Here is a 23079-nt window from a genome sequence, read left to right as displayed (position 1 = left end):
TTCTCTTCTCTTCTCTTCTCTTCTCTTCTCTTCTCTTCTCTTCTCTTCTCTTCACATTTTATTTATTTACATAATCTCTACACCCAACATGGGGCTCAGATTCGCAGTCCTAAGATCTAGAGTTGCACACTCCCCTGACTGAGCCAGCCAAGTGCATCTGTATATTTCTGATTATATTTTCCTAATTAACTATAACCTAACATTAACTATATATGTATACATTTTTTTCCCAATTGGAAACCATCATTTCTCAGCCTTGGAATACCTTGCAGTCAGTATTCAAGGTTAAGTTATGTTTAGCGTACAAATAAACAAATACAGTTTAGAAAGCACATCTTGAAACACATAGTTAAATTTAAAAGTTTTGGCCCAAAGGAGGTAAACTTTGTTTATTTGAAATATGCAAACATGTGAATCATTTGCTAGTGCCCGGCACATGAAGTGGTACTAAGTTGATTTATGGGAATGCAAGCTGGTGCAGCCACTCTGGAAAACAGTATGGAGGTTTCTCAAAAAACTAAAAATAGAACTATCCTATGACCCAGCAATTGCACTACTAGGCATTTATCCAGTGGATACAGGTGTGCTGTTTCGAAGGGACACAGGCACCCCAGTGTTTATAGCAGCACTATCAACAATAGCCCAAGTATGGAAAGAGCCCAAATGTCCATCGATGGATAAATGGATAAAGAAGATGTGGTGTGTATACACACACACACACACACACACACACACACACACACACATACACAATGGAGTATTACTCAGCAATCAAAAGAATGAAATCTTGCCATTTGCAACTATGTGGCTGGAACTGGAGGGTATTATACTAAGTGAAATTAGTCAGAGAAAGACAAATATATGACTTCACTCATATGAGGACTTTAAGAGACAAAACAGAGAAACATAAGGGAAGGGAAACAAAAATAATACAAAAACAGGGAGGGGGACAAAACGTAACAGATTCATAAATATGGAGAACAGAAGGTTACTGGAGGGGTTGTGGGAAGGGGGGACAGGCTAAATGGGTAAGGGGCTAAGGAATCTACTCTTGAAATCATTGTTGCACTATATGCTAACTAATTTGGGTGTAAATTTTAAAAAAAATAAAACTTAAAAAAAGAAAAAAGTGAATTGGTTCACCAGCACACAAATATTCATGCAATAATAAAGTTGCTTTTCCAGAATTTGGATTAATCCATAAGGTAGTGCTGAGGTGGGATAGGGCTTGTGCCTTGGCCACTTTATTATGCATCATCTACAAAGGGAGGAATGCAGCCTGTGTGACCTGAGAGGAAGACAAGGGAGGGGAGTGTCTAGTAGGAAAGTGGGGTGAAACCAGAAGGAAAAGAGGATAAAAATACTGACATGGCGCATGTCCCAGAGAATTTGCAGCATCACCTTCCCAATCCTGTTTACAGTTTTCTCTATGTAAAGGAGGGAAAACATATGTTGCCTTCATTCACAGCTTATGCCTAATGTGTTGTGTGTTTTTTTAATCAAACAGTTTTGTGCCTTGGAGCCACTAACATCTTCATCAGTAAGCCCTCTGATTTATCACACAAATCATTTGAAATGATACTTTGAAATTATCATAGAACTGATAATGTCCCTCTTGCCTTGGATCACTTTGTAAAAAGCATATAATGATTTTCCGTGGCTGTCTGCATTAACCAGTACCATCTTTGGTATAGACTGCATATTGGATATTCATTCCAACCTTTCTGGGAAGATTTTGTGACCAAAAGTCTAATAGGGTCATATTATTTGCTTACCTAAAGCATTAATTCTTGGTGATCAGCTCTTTGTTAAAGATACATGTTCTTGACCAATTTCTAGAAATTTAGATATAGTTAATTTATTATTATATATGTAATGTTTAACTGAAATTCCTGGTTTGGGATTGGTTCGCAGAGCAGTAGAGGAAAAGATGATATGAGAAATGAAGGGGGGGGGCGGTGGGAAGAGGGACAGAAGGAGAAAGAGACTGCAATAGTAACCTCCTGTGCCTTGCAACTCCACATCAGTTTGTCTTGATTTGGGGGAAAATAGGAATTTGGTCTGTGGATTTCTGTCTTTTGGCCTACCACAGTGTTATCTTGACCCACAGATATGCAAACCACATCCTAATCACTTGACCCCCCTCCCCTTTTTAAAAAAAAAAACTTTTAAGTGTTTATTTTTGAGAGACAGAGCTCAAGTGGGGGAAGGGCATAGAAAGAGGGAGACAGAATCCATAGCAGGCTCGAGGCTCCAAGCTGTCAGCGCAGAGTCAGACGGGGCTTGAACTCACGAGCCTCAAGATAATGACCTGAGCTGAAGTCCGATGCTTAACCAACTGAGCCACCCAGGTGCCCCATCACCTAACCTCTTTGGTCCAGTATTTGCTTTGCCTTTTCCTTCCAAGGAAGCTGTAATGTTCTATCCCTTTTTTCTCTGCAGTTCAGACTTCCTGTAAATAGTCTCCCACACATCCCTTTGATGAAAAGTTTCTAGATCTGAGCCAGTTTATTTCAAATCTTGTTTTGTAGCACTGCACATAGCAGTAATGAGAAATCTCTCCAATCCTGTGTGACATAAAGGTGATCTACTGAGTTCTAGAATACTTTGTTTAAAATGAAGGGGATCAGGCAAAAGATTAAATTGGAAAGTCAGTGTTTAGTATAAGAGGAGAAGAATTAGTATCTTTTGATCTGGGCCCAGAATTGCCATTTAATTCAAAGGATCAAATACACATCCTCAGAACCTAAGATCATGACTCAAGCTGGGCTGAGTGCCCTTCTCAGTGCTCCCATAATATCCTGTATATATGTCCTTCTTACTATGCTTTAACTTATGATTGTCTGCTTCTATGCCTTTGTGTCCCCATTCACGTACCCTAATCTTTTTTTTTAAATTTTTTTTAATGTTTTTATTTATTTTTGCGACAGAGAGAGACAGAGCATGAGCAGGGGAGGGGCAGAGAGAGAGGGAGACACAGAATCGGAAGCAGGCTCCAGGCTCTGAGCTGTCAGCACAGAGCCTGATGTGGGGCTTGAACCCACAGACTGTAAGATCATGACCTGAGCCGAAGTCGGACGCTTAACCGACTGAGCCACCCAGGCGCCCCCACATACCCTAATCTTAAACTGTGAACTCTTGGGGATGAAAATGACTCTGTTGCCATTCTTCCTGTCACATAGGAGGTCTAAAATAAATATTTGTGCAAATGTATGAATTTTTATAAAAGGAGAGTTAGATTGCCAATTGATCTTCAGTCCTGTTAGAACTTTTAAAATTTCCCCCAGATGGCTTTGTCCCCATCTTATAATACAAAGGTTAGTAATAAATATAATTCAAATTCAGGTAATACAATTTAATCAGTCAACTTGTATTTCTCAAACCTGGTCATAACCCTATAAGTTAATTAGAGCCTGAGTTCTAAAAATGAAAAGAAGTAGAGTTAGCATAGTTTTAGTCCATAGGACCTTCTAAATGATCTCACCTCAAACACCCCACCCCTGCCCAAATCCTTGTTCCCTTATTTCCTTTTTTTTTCTCCCTGAGAGAGAGGGGGGGCATGAGGGAGGGGCAGAGAGAGAAGGAGAGAATCCCTAGATCTCTCCCAACTATGAGAACATGACCCAAGCCCAAATCAAGAGTAGGACGCTTAACCAGGCACCCGAATGGTTCCCTTGTTTACTCTTAAGCACTGCCTATTCATTCTCACCACTAGTGGTTTGATGGGAGAGAGACCTAGAAGTAAAGGGTTATAACGTGGTATGAGGGTGATCACTGAGGTACATACAGTGTGAAATGTAAACCTAAGAGGTAGGTGCCAAGTCTTCAAGGCTGAGGAGTTCAGATTTGAGGGAAGGGGGTAAGTATGACGGGGAAAGGAAACAGCATATGGAGAAAACTAGAAGCATGTAGACACACAAATGGTAAGTATGTGTTCAGGGAATTCTTAGAAGATGAGGCCAAAGGGAAAAGGCAGGCCTGAATGGATGCCTGTGAAGGGGTTTAGAATTTAACCTGTAGACCAAAAGGGAAGTCACTGAAAATTTTTCAGCAGAGGAATGACGTGATCTCGCTGTTCCCTACCTGTGTCTTTCCTTCAGCGACTCTTGTGACCTGTGTTCCCCTATCAGTACTGTTACTTTCTTTACTGATAGGTTGTGGCCAAGTTAATTCATTTGGTTAGAATAAAATAGCTTTAGGTTGTAGTTTAGAACATTCTAAAGCTCCAGAAATAGGCTCTTTCCCACCTTCCACCAAAACAGAATTCTGTACCAGGGCTAGATACTGTGATCCTAAATCAGGAAAGCTTCTGTCTCACAACTGTAGCGCTCCTAGCAATTGCTCTCTTCATTTTGGACCCATTGCAGTGTGTCCACATTTGTCTTATTGTTTGTGTGCAGGTTCGTAGCCAGCATCACAATAAATCATTCTTTGGAATTTTACAAAGATGTCGTCCTTGGCATCTAAGCTGAAAATCATTTATGCCCAGCACATCAGTTTCCCTTTACGAATACTGTCTAATTAGAGAGTAGTTTATGAACAGTGTCTCCTTTTAAAAATGTAATTTGAAGTAGCAGATAGCAGATGTGCATGTTACCTGGATGTCTCAAGCCTTTATGCTTACTCATTCGCACAGATCCTTCAGTGGAGGCAGCTGCAGAAAGTGTGGGAGGCAAGCAGGCTCCTTCCTGGGGAAACCCAGGCCTCATTTGATTCATTGCTGCCACCTGCTGGGGCCTGGCTGCTGGAATGGGAAGGCCACACTGGTAGTAGAGCTACGTCATCCAGGGCCACGTAAAGAGCCGTATGTAGTTCCAGTGCTAATCAGCCACTGTTTCTAGGGCACGACCTACCCCTAAGTGAAAGGATCTTATAAGCAGTAGAACATTATACCAGTCAGTGTAAGGTGGTGTTTGATTATGTTAGTTAACACATCTCCAGCAATTGTGAGGCTCAGAGAACTAAGCAACACTTGGAGGACTCAAGATCCTAAAGTGTTAGAGCTGGGAGAGTCCTTCCCACAGATATTGTGGAGCTTTAGTGTAGTTAAACCAGTCTCCTAGAGGCATGTGAAAATGCAGATTCCCAGGCCTGGCCCCAAAGATTGCAATTCACTAGGCCTAAGATGAGGCTTCTTTAACAGGTTTCCCATAAAGTTCTGATGCAAGTGGCCCAGGACCATACTCCGGAAAGGCACTGCCTTAAACATGATCTATGTAGGAGCTTCTCAACCATTTTTCAAATCAGTGCGTCATTTCACTTTTAAAAAAATTACATCTATCCACAGGGTGAGTTACTAATACTGTAGCAGGTTCCTTGAAGCATATACACAAAATATTATGGGATTGGTTCTGCAGGCGAGAAAAGCACTTTTAAATAATTAACTTTCCTCTCTTACTCCAAGAGACAAGTACTCTAACTTAGGTTGGTCCTTTTATAATGGAGTGTTTTTTGGCCTTGGGCATTGGCATGTAAAGGTGGCGTTTGGTATTATATTTATCACAGCCACCAATTCCCTGAATATAGTAATCATTTGGTTAACGTGTATTAAATTTTCAGGGACCTAAAATAACATAAGACGGAGTTCTGCCCTGCATCATTGTTACCTCTGTCCTTTGGAGGAGCCAAGCACAAGAGAGCTGCAGGCCCGGGCGTTTAGCATGTCTTATTATCGCTTCGTAGGCCTTACATTGCCTTGGCAAGCTTGGCCAAGATACAAACAATACTAATCACAAATAATAGCTTTCCTTATCACAGGGGAGGAAAAATAAGTGGCCTGTAGCACATATGAAGAGTCACTTAGAACTGAGAATTCTGGATGCCTGAATATTTGTTATTTTTTTTTATATATGCTACTGCTTCTGAAATGCTGATTGTAATCCAGGAATAACCCTATCCAGCTGTGAACTGAGTGAGGCCACTGAACTCGAGGGAAAATTACATTTGGTATACTGCATCATCTTAGTAAACATCGAGACTAGTAACATTCTAGTGTATCTTCATCCAGACATCTTTTCTTTTTTTTTTTTAAGCTCTCAGGTTGTTGGCATCCCAGACTTCCAATCCCTTAATGCAAATGATCTTACATTTAACACAGTTATCGTGTATTGCATAAATAGAACCAAAAGGTGGTTTATTAAACCTCTTTATAGAGAAATCTTGTTGTGCTTTCAAAAATAATTTTTATTAGTTGTGAATGTAGTTTGATGTGTGGTTTTATTTTAAATTTTGTTTCTTGCCTTCATAATCTCATCTTGGGGATTTTTGTTTTTAGGGCTACCTAAAGGAAATCTTAAAAGAAATTGGTGTGCAGAACGTAAAAGGAACCCACAAAAACACATGGGAGCTGAAGCCAGAGTATAGACATTATCAAGGAGAAGAAAAGAGTGATTAAGAAGACTTTCAACCAGCATGCTAACAGAACAACTAAAGGGTGATGTGCTAAGGAAACACCATTGATGCTCAAATACTTGAGGTCCATCTGTTATAGGGGTAAAATGACTGGAACTGTAATTTCCCTATGTAAATTTTTTAAACAATAATTCTTGTAAAGTTACTTAAGTGTTTTTTGACGAACGAAATTATTTATAGGCTTGTATTAAACTAGATTATTCAGGAGCGGGTGTGGGATTGGGGCGGTTAATAAGGTTTTTCTCTTTAAATATTGACTTTTAAAATGTAAAATTAGGAAATGATTCCTAAATAAGGACTCTGTCCTTGTCTTATGTCTGAGGAGCTGAGGTAGTGCAAATCCAAAGTGAATGGCAAAGCAAGAAAAAAGTCAACTACAGAAAGTCTTCAAAGCAATAAAAAACCAAAGTTCCTTTTTCTGAAATTGTCAAAAACCAAAGCTGTCTTTATTTTATTTTATTATTTTACAGATGATCATGTTTCATATTCACACCCATTAATAAAAAAAGAGAGCATTTATTTTGTACCTAAGATAGCAGTTTTCACCATTGGCTTGCTTATTTTACCCTAGTGTTAGTGACATGAAAAAATGCAAAAAAAAAAAAAAAAAAAAAAAACCTGGCCAATGGGTATTATTTCTTTAATTTGCTTTTAAAAGAATTAGAAATTAAATATTTTTCCAACAATTCAAGATATGTCTCCCCCATCCAGATTATAAGCTTCTCAGAAACTGACTTTGTCCTAGAATTTTACCACACACCCATCAGGGAGGTATTGACTATCCTACGACCAGTGATGTTGGGGGTGAGGCTGGTGTGTGTTAGGCAGTCACAAAAACAAACATACTCACAAGACCACCAAAACAAAAGAAGCTTTAACAAATTAAACACAAGAAAAAGTTGCTTTTTACTTGTTCATTTTGTCAGCTGCATCATGTGTGCTCACAACCAAGAAGTAGCAAATGCCAACAATTTAAGAAAATGTTACATAATTAAAGCAAATCAAGGGAAAACCTGTCCATGGAGATGAATATTTTTCTGTGTTTGATATTCAGCAGGAGAACACCAGCATGCTGAGGCCGAGTACTACCGCACTGAGAAAATGTTAATCTCTGCATTCCCACTGTCAAATAAAATTCTGATGAGGGAGGGTGGTCCCGTTCCCTGCCTCACCTCTAGTTGTCTTATCCTACTTTGTTCTGGTGCAGGAACCAGGTAGATCCCCATTACCTTCCAGTTTCTGATTACTTGAGCCTCAGCGTCAGGAAGCAGACGGATTACAGTGTGAGGAGTCTGTATAGCACTGAGAATTCTGGATACCGGTCATGTGCTTGCTTCATAGCACCTGTCTTCCCCCAAACCTTGTCTTTATTTCACATTTGGTCTGCCCTGAAACAGACCTGTGTCTCCTCTACCTCTGTCTTTTGTTTTTGTGGTGATAGTGGCTGCCACATAGAACTTTGTAGCTGCTGATAGAGCTTCCAGGCAAGAGTTGAGTCTCATCTGAAGCTGTGCTTTGGTATTTCTGCAAAACTGGTTTCCTTAGCTTATCTTAGTTACCTTTTACCTCATCACACCTGTCTGTATCTGCTTGCATCTCTTAAACACTTGTCATCTGTTCAGTGCTATAGCTAATCTAGGCAGCAGACTGGTACCATTTGTGATTAGTTTTTTTTAATTGCTTTAATACTGAAATGTGGCTACTGATAATGGAGGAGACTCTCCCTGGGTTCATTTTTTTATTTCAGGACTCTCTTGCTCTATAAACATGCTTTTGACAGTCAAAAATCAGGAAGTAGGAATTCTAAGCCCTTACAACCACTGGGAGATTGAGAGACAGGAAGGCTAATAAGAGATATATATACATCTGGTAAGATACCACATCATAAGAGCACAGGGGGCACTTGGGTGGCTCAGTCGGTTAAGCATCTGACTTCAGCTCAGGTCATGATCTCACAGTTTGTGGGTTCAGGCTCTGTGTCGGGCTCTGTGCTCACAGCTCGGAGCCTGGAGCCTGCTTCGGATTCTGTGTCTCCTTCTCTCTGCCCCTCCCCTGCTCACACTCTGCTCTCTCTCTCTCAAAAATAAACAAACAAAACATAGGAAGGCCGTGTTTAATAGATGACTTAAACTCAGCTAGTACACACACTTAAGGGATGTTTTAACTGACAAAATGTAATAAGTATATTTTGGTTGCTGGGCATTGGAAAGATTTGAAATTACATGTTGCCACAGTAACTTCTAAGGAAGAGATCTTAAAAAAGAAAACCATTTTTGCTCTGTTGTATCATAAGCAGCCCTAAAAGAGTTTAGCAGAGTTGCAGTTGTTCCCAATGGTCTGTGAACAAATTTTCTTTGAAGCTTATTTTCATCGTCTTTGGTACTTATCAGTGAAATAAGAGTAAACATCATGCCCTTATGTGCCTGGCAGTGTGTTAAGTACCTAAAATACCTCATTTAATCCTCAGAAATAGTTCTCTTAAGTAGATCATGTCCATTTTACAGAACCATTTCCTGCCCAACACGCTATGATGAGTCCTGATCCCTCTTTCAGGGGAATTCTGCCCTTGGGGCAAAGCGAATACCAGAGTGTACTTTTCTAAGAACCTTCCCCCCGCACACAATCTTCCCTGCAGGACAATGGTACAGACCCCAGAAAGAGCTGTGTGAGAGACTGAGAGTTTGTCTTTGGCATCTCCACTTTAATACAAACACGCAACCTCCCTACTGCTGGGATGAAAACTGAACTCCCTCCTTTGAATATTTTTTAAATTTATTTTTTTTAAGTTTTTAAAAAATATTTTTATTTATTTTTGAGACAGACACAGAGCATGAGGAGGAGAGGGGCAGAGAGAGGGGAAGACACAGAATCTGAAGCGGGCTCCAGGCTCTGAGCTGTCAGCAGCTCGAACTCACAGAGTGTGAGAGATCATGACCTGAGCCGAAGTTGGACGCTTAACCGACTGAGCCGCCCAGGTGCCCCTTTAATTTATTTATCTTGAGAGAGAGTGCAGAGAAAAGGAGAGACAGAATCCCAAGCAGGCTCTGTGCCATCAGTACAGAGCCTGATGCGGGGCTTGAACTCACAAACCATGAGATCATGACCTGAGCTGAGATCAAGAGTCTGATGCTTAACAATTGAGCCAACCAAGGCTGCTTGAACTCTCTCCTTTAAATTTTTTTTTTTTATGTTTATTCATTTTTGAAAGAGACAGAGCACAAGCAGGGGTGGGGCGGAGAGAGAGGGGGACACAGATTCCAAAGCAGGCTCCAGGCTCTGAGCTGTCAGAACAGAGCCTGACGCGGGGCTCGAACTCACGAACCGCGAGATCATGACCTGAGCCGAAGCCGGACACTCAACCGACTGAGCCACCCAGGCGCCCCTGAACTCTCTCCTTTAAAGTCAAGATCCTCTTGCTAAGATTTTATTCCCTGCTGCACTTCTAGTACTCAGGTAGGGGGCACAGCTTTGGAGTGGACTCTCTTAGACAGTAGGAGTTAAGAGCCGCCATGGAATGTGACAGGAGGCTGGGGCACTGACTGAAGGGGCACCACCTTATGTTCAGACTCCACCTGCCGTGCACCCACCTTTTGCCCCAGCACACCGGCCATTTTCCCTGGCATTGGCGTAAGAGTCCAGGAGATGATGAGCTGGTCTTTTTGACTTAGTTTTCTTTCTGACATGAGTACAGAGCAGACTCCTGGGCCTAATATTTTCATAATGTGTAAGAGGAGGAATCAGAGATTGCTTTTTAATATTCCTTTTCTTCACGTACTCCCATCTTTTCTTCTTCCTACTTCCTTGTCTTTGAGCAAGTACAACATTTGAGCAAGTACTGTATTTCACAGTACAATAGTATGATGTCAATCTTCCAGACAGCAGTATGAGCCTTTAATAGTTTATTATAAGAAAATTAACAGTTTTTATTGGACTTTGTTGGAAATCTAAATTAAAAGGGACATAGATTCTGTCACATCATTTAAATTTTAGAGTTTTAAAGAAATGATTTAGAATGTACTGTATTTTTAAATGTTGAAATTTATATTTAAAAATCTTAAAGACATGAGGTTTTGATTGTTTTATGGAGATGTAGGTACACCAAAGGAATATGTTCCCAGGCTAAACGTTTTACTGTGGTGTGCTCATGGAGCACAGTGGCTGTTATTGGCAAGTATGTCCTGACCATGATTATATCCCCGGCACAGTGGATACTAAAGTGCTAGACATAAGAGGCGTTCACAGTCTAGTGAGAAATAGAGAATGTAGACGGATACAACAGCGTGTGGGTAGAGAAGTGTGAACTAAGTGTTGCAATCAATCAGAATATTCCAGTTAATTCATTGTTGCCATTTTTGCTCTACATGGATTTCCAATTTTTAAAGTGTTTGAATGCAGTAATATATACTTAATTTTAAAACTGCTTTGAATGTAATTTAACCATTGAAAATTCCTAAAACACAAGAGGATTTATACAATGTCTAAGGATCGTTATTATGAACACATACGGTAGATGTCTGTAACACGTCGATCTTGTTAATAGAATGCTAAATTGATGGGTTTACTGGGCTAGTCCTCGTGACATTTAAGCCTTATTTCTGATTGCCATTCTAGTTTCCCTCCTTGAACAAAAGCCTGGGAAGCACTTGGGCCATTCATTCATTCATTCAGTGAAAACCCACTAAATGCCGACTGTGTGCCAGGCACCAGGAGCAAAGGTGATGGCTGTAGTAATGTGCCTTCCATGCCAGCCGTTCTCTGCCGATGTTATTGAAGAAGCAGGAAGGTAAAAGGTTTTGTTTATTGCACCCTTCCTGTGTGCCGGGCACTGTGCTATAAGCATTTGGTTCATCACTCATTTAATCCTCCCAACAACCCTAAAACATGGGTTCTCTTTTTAAGCCTTGTTTTATGGATGTGGAATGTCAGGCACCGAGAGGTCGAAGAACCTAACCAAGGTCATACAGCAGACTGGGGCAGAGCCACATTCAAATTTCAGGTAGCACTGGGCAGCGTAGGCTCTTAGTTACTATTCTGTGTATTAACTGTGCTTTTATGGGTGCTATGCTGTTGATTGCCCACAGCTGTAATTCACTGGCCCAGAATCTTCCATTTGGTTTTTTGTTGTTTGTATTATTGTTATTAATACTATTGGGATGTAATTGACGTATAACTCTTTTGTGTTTGACCTTGCACTAATGGGCCGCAAAATCTCAAGAGTTATCTTTTCTGAATCAAAAAGAGTTAATTCTGGATTCTGTCTGAGTTGTTTTGCCTTTAAAGATTTAGTTTCCAATTTTTGTTGAGGTTCTGGAGTTTCTTGTGGAGTGACGTTCCTTTTTTTTTTTTTTTTTTGGCTCTAGATTCAGATGAGGTATTTCCCAGGGATGATTGCAGATGGCCAATGTACTTCATTTGCTTACATCCTAGGCCACCCAGTGAATGTTCAGTTCCAGGCTTATTTAGAAAGTTGGTGACTTGGCTGGTCACAGTTGAGGGTCTCTGTCATGGCCTGGGAAGCACAAAGGAGGTCCATCAGCTTGGACTGCCATGTAATGGGGATACAGAACTGAACAAAGATGAACAGGTCCTTGCTTTCAGAAGCTCACAGTATTGAAGAGGACTTGGAAACAAACTGCAAAATAGCGCGTTAAGTGCAGCAGTATAAATACGTGGCAGAATGTTTTCAGAGCTATGTGGGTTCAAAGCAGGTCACTTAGAGCAAGTTGTTTGCTTTCTGTGCCTCTGTTTCCTCATCTGTGAAATAGATATAGTAAGAGTACCTACCGGAGAGTTGTGGTGAAACTTAAATGAGTCAATATATCAGCACTTTATTTCCCACATTCTTGGTTACACTGTAGAGTGCAGAAAAATTGCTGGTTCTTTCCGTGGCACGGCTGATTTTGTGCCATTCTGCTGTTGCTGTATGGAGTTAAACATAACTATTTTTAAAAAGTCAATATGTGTAAAGCACTTGAAACACTATATGATATCATATCCAAAAGATGTAAAGATGTAAAATACAAAATGTGTATCCTATACAAAAGATGTAAAATATGGAAGTGGCACAGAGAGAATTACATCCTTGGGGAGTGAGGAAAGCCTTCCTGGAGCAGTTCCTGAAGTGGATTTTGAAGGGGTTTAGGAGTTCAGTAACACTCGCAGCCTTACTTCACAAGGTGATTGGAGTGAGAACCCACACACACCTTCAGTGTACTAACAGATGCAGCTTGGTAGTGAGGGAGTGTGGCTCGACACACTGAGTCCAGTCTTGGTCTGATAGAAGAATGTGGAGGTCACACCATCTCTCCCTGGGATCGGGTGCGATGGATGAGCAGCCAGGCAGGACTAGCCTGCTTCAGGTGTACCCCCAAGTTCAAAATGGTGCAAACAACTTAATTACTCCCATATGTGCAGCATGCTTTTCCACTTTGACTCATTCCTGAACACATTTCTTTAATGTGGTCCTACTGAAATGGCAGTTGAAACCAACCATAATGAATTATATCATAGAGGTTTGAGATCTCAATCCTTTATCTTTCCACCACTGCAATAAAGATAATAGGGAGGGGGAGCTAAATAGGGTCAAATGATTCACTTAAGTAATGGAGGCCCAGTAACTCCTAGCTGGACTAGAGGACCTAGACAAGAGCTGAGGCTAAAGAGGGAGTCCTTTATCCTTGTCCTCTGTTGGTGATGACTGGATGGCCACTGGTGGGTGGGTGGCCTGACTTAGCATTTGCAGGTGAAATCTGGAGCAACTGGAAGAAGACGTCCAAATGGCCAGCAGGTACATGAGAAGATACTAAGCATCACTAATCGTCAGGGAAATGCAAATCACAACCACAGTGAGATCCCACCTCACACCTGTTAGAATGGCTAAGCTCAAGAAGAGAAGAGATAACAAGTGTTGGCAAGGATGTGGAGATAAGGGAACCCTTGGACACTATTTACGGAAATGTGATTGTTTTAGTCGATATGGCAAACAGTATGGAGTTCTCTCAAAAATTAAAAATAGGGGCAGCTGGCTTGCTCGATGGAGCGTGTGACACTTGATCTCAGGGTCATGGGTTCAAGCCCCTGTTGGTCATGGAGACTACGTAAAAAAAAGAAAACACACCATGCAAAACAGAACAGATCTACCTTATGATCTAGCACTCCCACCTTTGGGTACAGACCCAAAGGAAATGAAAACAGGATATCAAAGAGGTATATGCATGCCCGTGTTATTGCAACATTATTTACGGTAGCTAAGATAGGGAAACATCCCGAGTACCCATCAACAGATGAATGGATAAAGAGATGGGATCTATATATGAAATAAATTTTCAGGAATTATTGAGCCATGAGAAAGAAAAAAATCCTGCCACTTGCAACAACATGTATGGACCTTGAAGTCCGTATGCTAAGTGAGATAAGTCAGGGAGAAAAATACAAATAGTCTTAAATGTGGAATTCACTTTCACGTGGAATCAAAAAGGTCAGATTCATAAAAAGCAGAGAGCAAAATGGTGATCACCAGGGACTGGGGGAAGGGAGGGGTAGAAGAGATGCTGTTTAAGGGTACAAACTTAAAAGTGGTAGTAAGTAAGTCCTAGAGATTTAATGCATAGTGTAACATTGTAGACAACAGTATAATAGTCATCAAATTTGCTAAGACACCGAATCTTAATTATGCCCACCACAAAAATGATGCAGTAGAGATGCTAACTGATGCTACACTGACAGTCATCTCACAATATAGTAATATATCAAATCAGTATGTTGGATACCTTAAATTAACATATAGGTGTCAAACATGTCGCAGTTAAAAGAATAGTAAAAGTATTTACCAAAGGTGGATCTCCAAAGAGACACCAGTACAGCATGGAACTACTTCAGAAATGATGATCTCTTATCAGTGATGTTGAAAGGGAGCCTTTAAACATCCTACAGAAGAAAAGATATTTATAAAACACATATAATGGACTTGTATCTAGACTGTATAAAGATCTCTCCTATTTTAGTAACAGCATGACAAGCCAATTTAAAAATGAGCAGCCAACGTACACATACACCTCACCAAGAAGATACGGATGGTCAGATAAACACGCAGAAAGCTACTCCACATCACTGGTTGAAGGAAATGAAATTAAAACCACATGGGATAATGTTACATACCTACCAGAGTGGCTAAAATTTCAGCAGACTGACAGTTCCATGTGCTGACAAGCATGCAGCACAGCCTGAACTCACGTTGCTCATGAGAGTGCAAGGTTGAAACAGCTGGGTAGCTTTTAGTAAACTCGAATATACCACCGTACAACATAGCAATCCCACTGATAGGTATTTACCCAAGAGAAATGAAAATAACATGCGGACACAAAAACCTATACACAAATATTTATAACAGCTTTAATCCTAATTGCCAAAAACTAGAAACCACCCACATATCCACCAGCTTGTGACTCCGTAAAACTATGGTGTGGTCTTGCGCCGGAATACTACTCAGTAATGAAAATGAAAGGACCATTTGGATGAATTGCCTATGCATTGTGCCAGGTGAAAGAAGCCAGACTCCTGGAGCTACATACTGTATGCTTCATCTGTAGGACATTACAGAAATGGCAGCACTCTAGGGGTAAATACACAGGTCAGTATTTGCCTGGGGTTGAGGGGGCGTAGAGGGGCTGACTACAGAGACCGGGGAACGTCGTACAGCCCAGGAGTCTTCAGAGAGCTCCAGTCTGGGAAGGTCGGAAGCTGGTCGGGACCTGTTGGCAGTGTTAGAGGTCTGCTGTGTTACCCTGACAAATTCTCCAGGCATTAACAAAGGTAAATTCCGTCTCCAAAAGGGAAGAAAATGCCTAGTGTGTACGATGCTAGAGGCCTTGAATTAAATCCACTGGGAGAGGGTCCTCAAAAAGCCAGCAATGGACTGTCATTTATATATCCACAATAAATTTGAGAAAGGAGTGTTACTGGGGGATGAGAAACCCATCACTTCTTTGATTTGCTGAATGTTTGAGAAAGCAAGTTTGAGCAATGATTTCTTACTGTAGTAGGGGAGGTAAGAAATGTGTTGTTTTTAAAGCAGAGAAAACCCAAGATGAGTTCATAACCGTGTGACAGCAGAACTGTGGAAAAGCTGAGGCTAGAACTCAAGTCAGCTGAAGCTGAAGCTTTTGCTGATGTCGCTAGCCCTACGATGTCCCTGGTCTCGACCTCATGCCCTTGGATGAGGAGTCTTACTCCTCATGGAGCCAAGGATCAGAGAAGAGGGCGAGCGTGTCTTTCCCTTGCCGTGTGCTCTGCCGGGCATGGGCCAGCCTCGCGCTGAACTCAGGCAAATGGACCTTTTCAGTTGCAGCTTCTGGAGGTAGTGTGTCCTTACCACTCATCGAGCTTTACATCCTCTTAGAAAATAAAACTCTTAATCACCTTCAGCCAGCACTGTCAAGTGAAACCTTAAGGGCGTCAGTCATCTCAGATCACATTCTGTTAACCATCTACACAGACTGATCTGTAAGCCCACAAACCTTAGCCTGCGAGCTTAGTCTGTTGAAATGAAAACATCTCTGCATGCGGTCTCCAGTTGCATGCCGATGCCAATGGGTACTAAGTAATCAACTGAGAAAGGGCAGAAAAGAAAGATCTATTTTTTTTTTTAACGTTTATTTATTTTTGAAACAGAGACAGAGCATGAACGGGGGAAGGTCAGAGAGAGGGAGACACAGAATCCGAAACAGGCTCCAGGCTCTGAGCTGTCAGCACAGAGCCCGACGCGGGGCTCGAACTCACGGACCGCGAGATCATGACCTGAGCCGAAGTCGGCCGCTTAACCGACTGAGCCACCCAGGTGCCCCAAGAAAGATTTATTTAAACAACTTTCTGGAAAAACCCTTCAGGTGGGCCCAGCTGGTTGATTTCCTCATGAAAAAATCGAGTATGTCCATCTGGCAAGGGCATCACATGTGTTAGAACTGAGTTTGGTATTCCCTGGCGTACCCGATACCTAATTTTGCCGGGTCTTTTTAGGTAGTTGGCTGTCACCAGTGATCCGGGATGGAGAAATTTGTGGTCTAGAGGAAGTGGCTGCTGAGAGGCTGGGCAGCAGAAAAGAGTATCTGTACTTAGAGGTTGGCAAAGATGAACGCTAACATCCTTTCTGGTTTTAAGATTATGTAACATAGGGGCGCCTGGGTGGCTCAGTCGGTTAAGCGGCCGACTTTGGCTCAGGTCATGATCTCACGGTCCGTGGGTTTGAGCCCTGCCTTGAGCTCTGGGCTGATGGCTCAGAGCCTGGAGCCTGCTTCGGATTCTGTGTCTCCCTCTCTCTCTGCCCCTCCCCCGTTCATGCTCTGTCTCTCTCTGTCTCAAAAATAAATAAACGTTAAAAAAAATTTTTTTTTAAGATTATGTAATATATAACATTATATATAAGTTGATAATTTTTTTTTTTTTTTAAGATTCTGTAATATGTAATGTAAGCCGTGGGCCTGACAAGGCTTGCTCCCAAGACCGGAGAGGGGTTTGCTTCACTGTTCTCACTCAGAGCTTCTGCACCTGGCACAGACCCAGCTACGACACACACGCCAAGTTGTAGACAGAAGCTTCCCGCTGTGGACAGGCTGGCGGCCCCAGACAGGCATGTGTGCTCTGCGGAAAGACCATTCGGTACTCGGCTTCCCAGCATCACCTGCTCCCTGCTGCAGGCCCACTTGATTGTGTACACACTCTTGCCTGCACCCAGAAATACTTGTCTATCACCCAGTTCTCGTTCAGCTCCATCCTATGAAGGGCTCTTCCAGTTGTAAGAAGGAGAAAGCCACTTAAGTCTGCTTAAAGGCAGAAAAGACAGCCCTCCAAGGGACTGGCCCTTCTTCCCTTCCTCTCTCAGAGATCCGTACTGTTGGCCTGCCTCTGTGCCTCTGCTCCACCCTGTTCTCTGCAGATTGGCTTCCCTAGTTCCACGAGGTCATGTTCCCTGGAACTTCGGCATGCACTTTGCTCTGCCTTGACACAGTGTCGGCTCTGGCTTCAATTCGACATGACTTTTCACATCAGCTTCTTACAGCTGACTGACTCTAATCCTGGGTCCCATTTCTGGATTTCCCAGAAGAATGTGATGGCTGCCTGTTTTGGTCAGGTGTCCACCCCTAATCTGATCGGTGGGGAGAAGCATGAAGGGCCACAGAGGCCCCCTCCAATGGCAGCCATAGTTGCAGGGACAGGAGGGTTCCGACGGAAGGGCTTATGTGTAGCTGAGCGATCCAGAAAGCAACCACAGTACCCCCAACTGAGTCAGTTATTCGGGAATGCACATCTGGGAATAGAAGATCCTGAGGTCTTGGGAGTGCCTGGACGGCTCAGTTGGTTGAGTGACGACTCTTGATTTTGGCTCAGGTCATGATCTCACAGTTTGGCGGTTCGTGGGATCAAGCCCCATGTCAGGTTCCGGGCTGACGGCACAGAGTCTACTTGGGATTCTCTTCCTCTCTCTCTCTCTCTCTCTCTGCCCCTCCCCAACTCGTGCACATGTGCTCGCTCGCTCGCTCTCAAAATAAACTTTAAAAAAGAATCCTGAGGTCATTGTTTCATTGTTATTTCTTTAAGATTCTGTGCCCTGAGTTCCACAACTAAAGAAAGAAGAGCCCTGGGGGGGGGGGGGGGCCAAGCTCCACCAGTGAATTTAAAGGTAATGGTGAAAATTAGGAGGAAAAGGCCCTTCAAGTTCTAAAATTCCTAGGATTCACATGTAAAGATAGAAAACTCAACCTATGGAAGAAACAATGTGTATAGTGTGCTTACACACAAACCCGGCCGTATAAAGGACTCCTCTATCGAGTGCATGAGAAGAGGTAAAAACCAACATGGCGGTGGGAGCAACGTGACCTACACTTTACACATGACATCAGCAACAAATCAGAAAGCTTTGATCTCCAGTTCTGAGAAAGTTAACGTGACGCTTGTACTTCTTGTGCTTCCACGTTGCTAGTGAGCACTAAAGAAACACCCTCAGCATCTCAAAGAATTCAACAGCTATTTCTGCCCCCACTCTACAGACACAGAAACAAAGGCGCAGAAAGGTAAACGCCACACCGCAGGGCCCGACAGTGACGGAGCTTGGGGCCAGCGTGCCCTCGCTGCCAGTGCCACAACCTCTCTCCAGCCCCAGGATTCTCGAACCTACCTAGTCAGCAGAAACAAGGGGGAGCAGGGGAGTAAAAATATGGATGGCAGGCATTACCTGCGAGAACTGAAACCTATCCCTCGGGGAGGGGGCCCTAGCTCTGTATTTTTATAAAGCTCCACGGTTACTGCTGATGACCAACCAGGTCTGGAAATAGCTGCACTCATCAAAATTTTCAACTACAAAATTAATTAAAAGGGTGGTGGTGTTTTCCTGGCCGTAAACAGCTTGTAGGAAGGGTTCAGGCTTTCCTGTGTTTCAGGAAGCTCGGTGGTATCTACCCATCACGCATCACACCCCACAGCCTACCCTGAGAACCCGAGAGTGACTCCACACTGAGTGTGACCAGATGCCTTGTGAGACCACCCTGCTGTCACCTGAAGCCTGGGGGTGAGGATGCCTGTTCCCAGCAGGGGCTGAGAGGGTTAAGTGAGAAGCATTTGTAAAGCAGCATGGTGCCTGCCACATAGTATATGTTCAATAAACGTTTTTGTTGAAAATGTTTCCAGAGCTGCTGTCACTGAATGGTAAAAGTAACCTGCGTTTCACATCTTTCATTTCTAGCCATCTCACGGGAAATGGCCAAAGGCTGCTAACAGGGATGAAAGGCTGAGGACATAGGAAAACCAACGGCAGTTGTTTTTATCCAGCAGACCAAACGGTAACTCCAGTTTGGGGGGAAAAAAAACAGAGAAATATTGACCGGCCCCTCCAGCCCTTGAACCACTTCAGACCTTGGTTCAGGTGCCCCAAGACCAGGTTTCCACCTGCCCCCAGGGCCACCAGAGCTGGCAAGCAGTTCCATCCTGCCAACACCTAGCCAGCCCTGGATTCCCTCCCCTCCTGTCAGTTTTCCTGGTTAGGTTCCTCCTTAGGCCGAGTGTCCGGATGTAGACAATGAGAGGAGGACGCAAGCACTTGTCGCCCCAGTGTGCGCAAACTCACCCTTCGAAATAGCAGCTCAGTCACTTGGGATTTCAGGCCCCTTGGTTTCTTCTCTTCAGTGTCTACTCTGATTTCCTTGCCCTCCTTGGTCTGGCTCCTACATCTGAGGAGATAAGAGCGCTAAGAATAGGTTCAGAAAATGCCTCTTTATGGTCACTCCTTGGAAGGCAGACACTTCCAATCACACCCTTGAGGCCTACGCGCTCTGGGGTACCGAGTGGTGAAAAATAGAACAGGATGTGACGCTCAGAATTCCTACTGGGTTTGTGCCTTAATTCGCTTCCATGACACACAAGGAGATGTAGACATCTTTGAACCGGTGAGCCCCTCGCGTTGTTGGGTAACAAGGAGTCTGGGCACATTTTTGTTTTGGGGCAACAGTTGGTTTTCTCATACCTAGAGCCAGCTTGATGGAAGACCTCGTTCCAGGTCTCTTCAAATGATGAATCAACCTTATTTTGAAAACAGCTATTCGCTGCCTTACATCCTCAGATAAAATGAGTGCACAACTCTGTCATTTATCAAAGTGGAGGCTACACCTACACACAGGATCTACTTTTGGGCTCGGAGAGGGTGGAAATGCCACAGCTCACCAAGTCTCCCTTGCCAAGTTAACTTAAATTGGGTTGAATAGCGGTTCTCGCACGCTGGCTGAAAACACTGGGACTGACCTCAGCGTTCAGGTTGGTGAAAAAGAGCGTTATATGGTCGAAAGCAAGCAGTGGGACCAGCCCGGAGGGCTGTCTTCTTCAGCATATTTTTCAAGGACCTGACAGAGGAAATTTAGCTCTGTCAGTCAGACCTGCAGGAATGTCATGTAGCTGTCCGGGCCCCTGGCGCTGTCCCCTCACTTGGCTGCAGAGAGACTTGATAATTGATGAAGAAATAACTCCTTCCTTAGAGTGGGGAAGGAGAAAGAGGAGGGAGGGAGGGATGTGCTGAGCTGAGAAGCGTGTTATTACCTTAAAGCTTTTCACCACTTGCATTAAGGAAAGTCTGAGGTCTTGCAAAATTACTTCAGGCCCCATTGTCTAGAATTTGAAAGTAATTAGAAGCACCTAAAGAAGAAATCAGACTATGGGTGTAATTGAAATTAACAAGTATTGCAAACAACTCCTAATCGAGTTCCTTCCATTTATCATGTGTAAACAATGTGAACCACGCCCATTCTCAGACAGTCTGAGATCACTTAAAACGTCCCATGCAGAGGCAGGGAGTTTGATTGGAAGGAGCATAAGTTTTTTGGCAGGAACGTAGGTTCAAACAGCTGTTTGGGAATAGCCTCTGTTTCTCTGCATTTTCTGGAGGGTATGACCAAAGTGCCTGCCTTGCTTTGTTTATCGTGAAGGTAAACTTTATCCCCTGTAAAATAATATGCAAATGTTATTTTATTACCCTGGGCCCTTTGAGTTATAAATGACAGAACTGGCTGAAGCAAAAAATTGAATGAATCAGTCCCATGGACCCTAAGACAAGGGAGAAAAGTGCAGTGGTGTAATGATGCGGTTTATAGGTCCATCTCTTTGAGTACTCACTCCAGCGTTCTGCTTTATGAGAGCTCATCCATCAGGACCTAAGCTCATGCTCTGCAGAAGATCACATTCTGAGACTCACTCAGTACAAGTACTGAACTTACAAAACCTGCAGAACTGGTGACTATCGTGTCCTTTTCGTTGTCTCTCAAATGTCGAGGCTTTAGGAGCTCTGTCCTCATTGGTGTCACTCCACTAATATGATTGAAGAGACCTGTGAGCGTTTTTCTTGCTGATATTTTAAGTTTCCTTTTTTAAGAAGTGTGTTACTAGCATGGGGCGCCTGGGTGGCTCCATCAGTTCTCTGGTTCTAGATTTCAGCTCAGGATATGACCTCATGGTTCATGGGCTCAAGCCCCGCCTCGGGCTCTACCCTGACAGCACGGAGCCTGCTTGGAATTCTCTCTCTCCCCCTCTCTCTCTGCCCTCCCCCTGCCTGTGCGTGCTCTCTCTCTCTCAACATAAACCTAAAAAAAAAAAAAATTAAAAAAGAAATGTGCCACAGTAACAATTTATAGGAAATGTGAAAATTATGCAGGAGTGGCGCTACTAAGACTCCTAGACCCTTGGGAAGAATTTGTGTGGTCGGAACCGCTCCTGAAGCCCAGACTGCCTGGCCTGGCTGGTCAGCAGCGGGTGCCAGAGGCGGAGGGTGTGGAGGGGGGCTGGCGAGGGACACCCCATGCTGCCGTGCGTGAAGGCCACAGTCTCGCACTCCTCCCGCCAAATTGAAATTTGCGATTGGTGTTTGACTCTTTGTCCAGCATAGTGCTTGGCACACGAGAGACATTTAATAACTATTTGTTAAGTGAATAAACTTATCTGATAAACAACAAAGTTGAGAACTAGGATGGAAACAGACAAGAAGTTCTGGAGATGTTCCGAAGAAAGAACGAACCAGAGTTAGCAACGGATTTGGGGAGTGAAGGAAAAGATCCAAGATGGACTGATGACAATGGCTTTGTATTTATTTCCTATAGACTGACGTAGCAAAACACTGACAATTCCCATTTGGACTTGAGGAGTGCGAACTGCAGTCGGGACACTGAAATTGAAGATGTGGAACTAGAGACTGGAGGTGTGGAGATGGGAGTTGGGGGCATGGAGGTGATGGTTCTTGGAACTGAGGGAGATGAGCCAGAGGAGTTAAGATTGGAAGAGTTTGGCAGTAAATCCAAACCGTCAGATATCCTCAGTTAGGTGGATGATGATGATGATGATGATGATGGTGTGTAGAGCTGAAGGAAGCCTGGGCAGGGTGGAAATGCAGTGGAAACATCCCCCTCCCTCCCTTGTGAAGCTGCGCCCTGGGATCACTGCTCCTGCGTGCCGACCTGCCAGAACTCTGCACAGGAGCGATGGGCACCGCTACCGCCTTCAGCCCCGGCACACTCCAGATGGTTTCTGGGAGGAGCAGACTTTTGTTTTCCTGAATTCAGCTTGAGGAACGGGAGCCTGCTCTGTTTCCTGGGAGAGGAGTCTTGAGAGTCCTGGGAAGGTTACAATTTTTAAACCCCGTTGAGCTGTTGTCCGCGTGCCCAGCAACTCCTGTCGAAGGTTAATTCTTCCCTGTGTTGAGGAAACTGAGGCTGTCCAGAGGGAGATGAGTTTTCCCCAGCTCTGCCCATCTGTCCCCGAACTGAAGGAATCCAGCCAGCGCTAGTGGACAGAGAGCCCAGGGCAGACGCGCCCAGCGAGGCATCAGCAGCCACCGGCTGTGATCCAGCATCGTGCTGGACCCAGGGCTGGGACAAAGGCCCTTCCTCTCTCCCTCTCCTCCCTCCTTGGCCCCTGTGTCTCTTTCCAGTCTCCAACTTCTACTTTTCCCCTGCCTTAGTGTCCCTCCCCGCACCCCCACCTTCCTGCAGATCCTGGCTCCTCCCCTAGCATCACCTTAGTTCCTGTGCTCACCTGCATGGAGAAACTTCCCACCCAGAACCTCCCTTGACTGGGATATGATTTGTTAAATTCGATTCCCACCCCTGACAATGAAGAATGTGTGTCCCTTATAGAAAATTGGGA

At 43.6% G+C, this 23079-nt stretch overlaps 1 protein-coding gene across 1 annotated transcript in view; it reads left to right on the top strand.

Moving 5' to 3' along the window:
- The window catches only part of GTF2F2 (general transcription factor IIF subunit 2), a 157959-nt gene extending 150536 nt beyond the window's left edge, over positions 1 to 7423 (top strand). Inside the window, exon 8 of the mRNA XM_040448488.1 lies at positions 6275 to 7423. Within this exon, the coding sequence (XP_040304422.1) occupies positions 6275 to 6394 (120 nt within the window). The 3' untranslated portion in view covers positions 6395 to 7423. The remainder of the gene's footprint in view (positions 1 to 6274) is intronic.
- Positions 7424 to 23079: the final 15656 nt, after the last annotated feature.

This window comes from Herpailurus yagouaroundi, unplaced genomic scaffold, assembly GCF_014898765.1.
Source record: "Herpailurus yagouaroundi ecotype Mexico unplaced genomic scaffold, PumYag 197, whole genome shotgun sequence".
In the NCBI taxonomy this organism is placed as follows: domain Eukaryota; kingdom Metazoa; phylum Chordata; class Mammalia; order Carnivora; family Felidae; genus Herpailurus; species Herpailurus yagouaroundi.
This window is presented reverse-complemented; position numbering and strand designations above follow the sequence as displayed.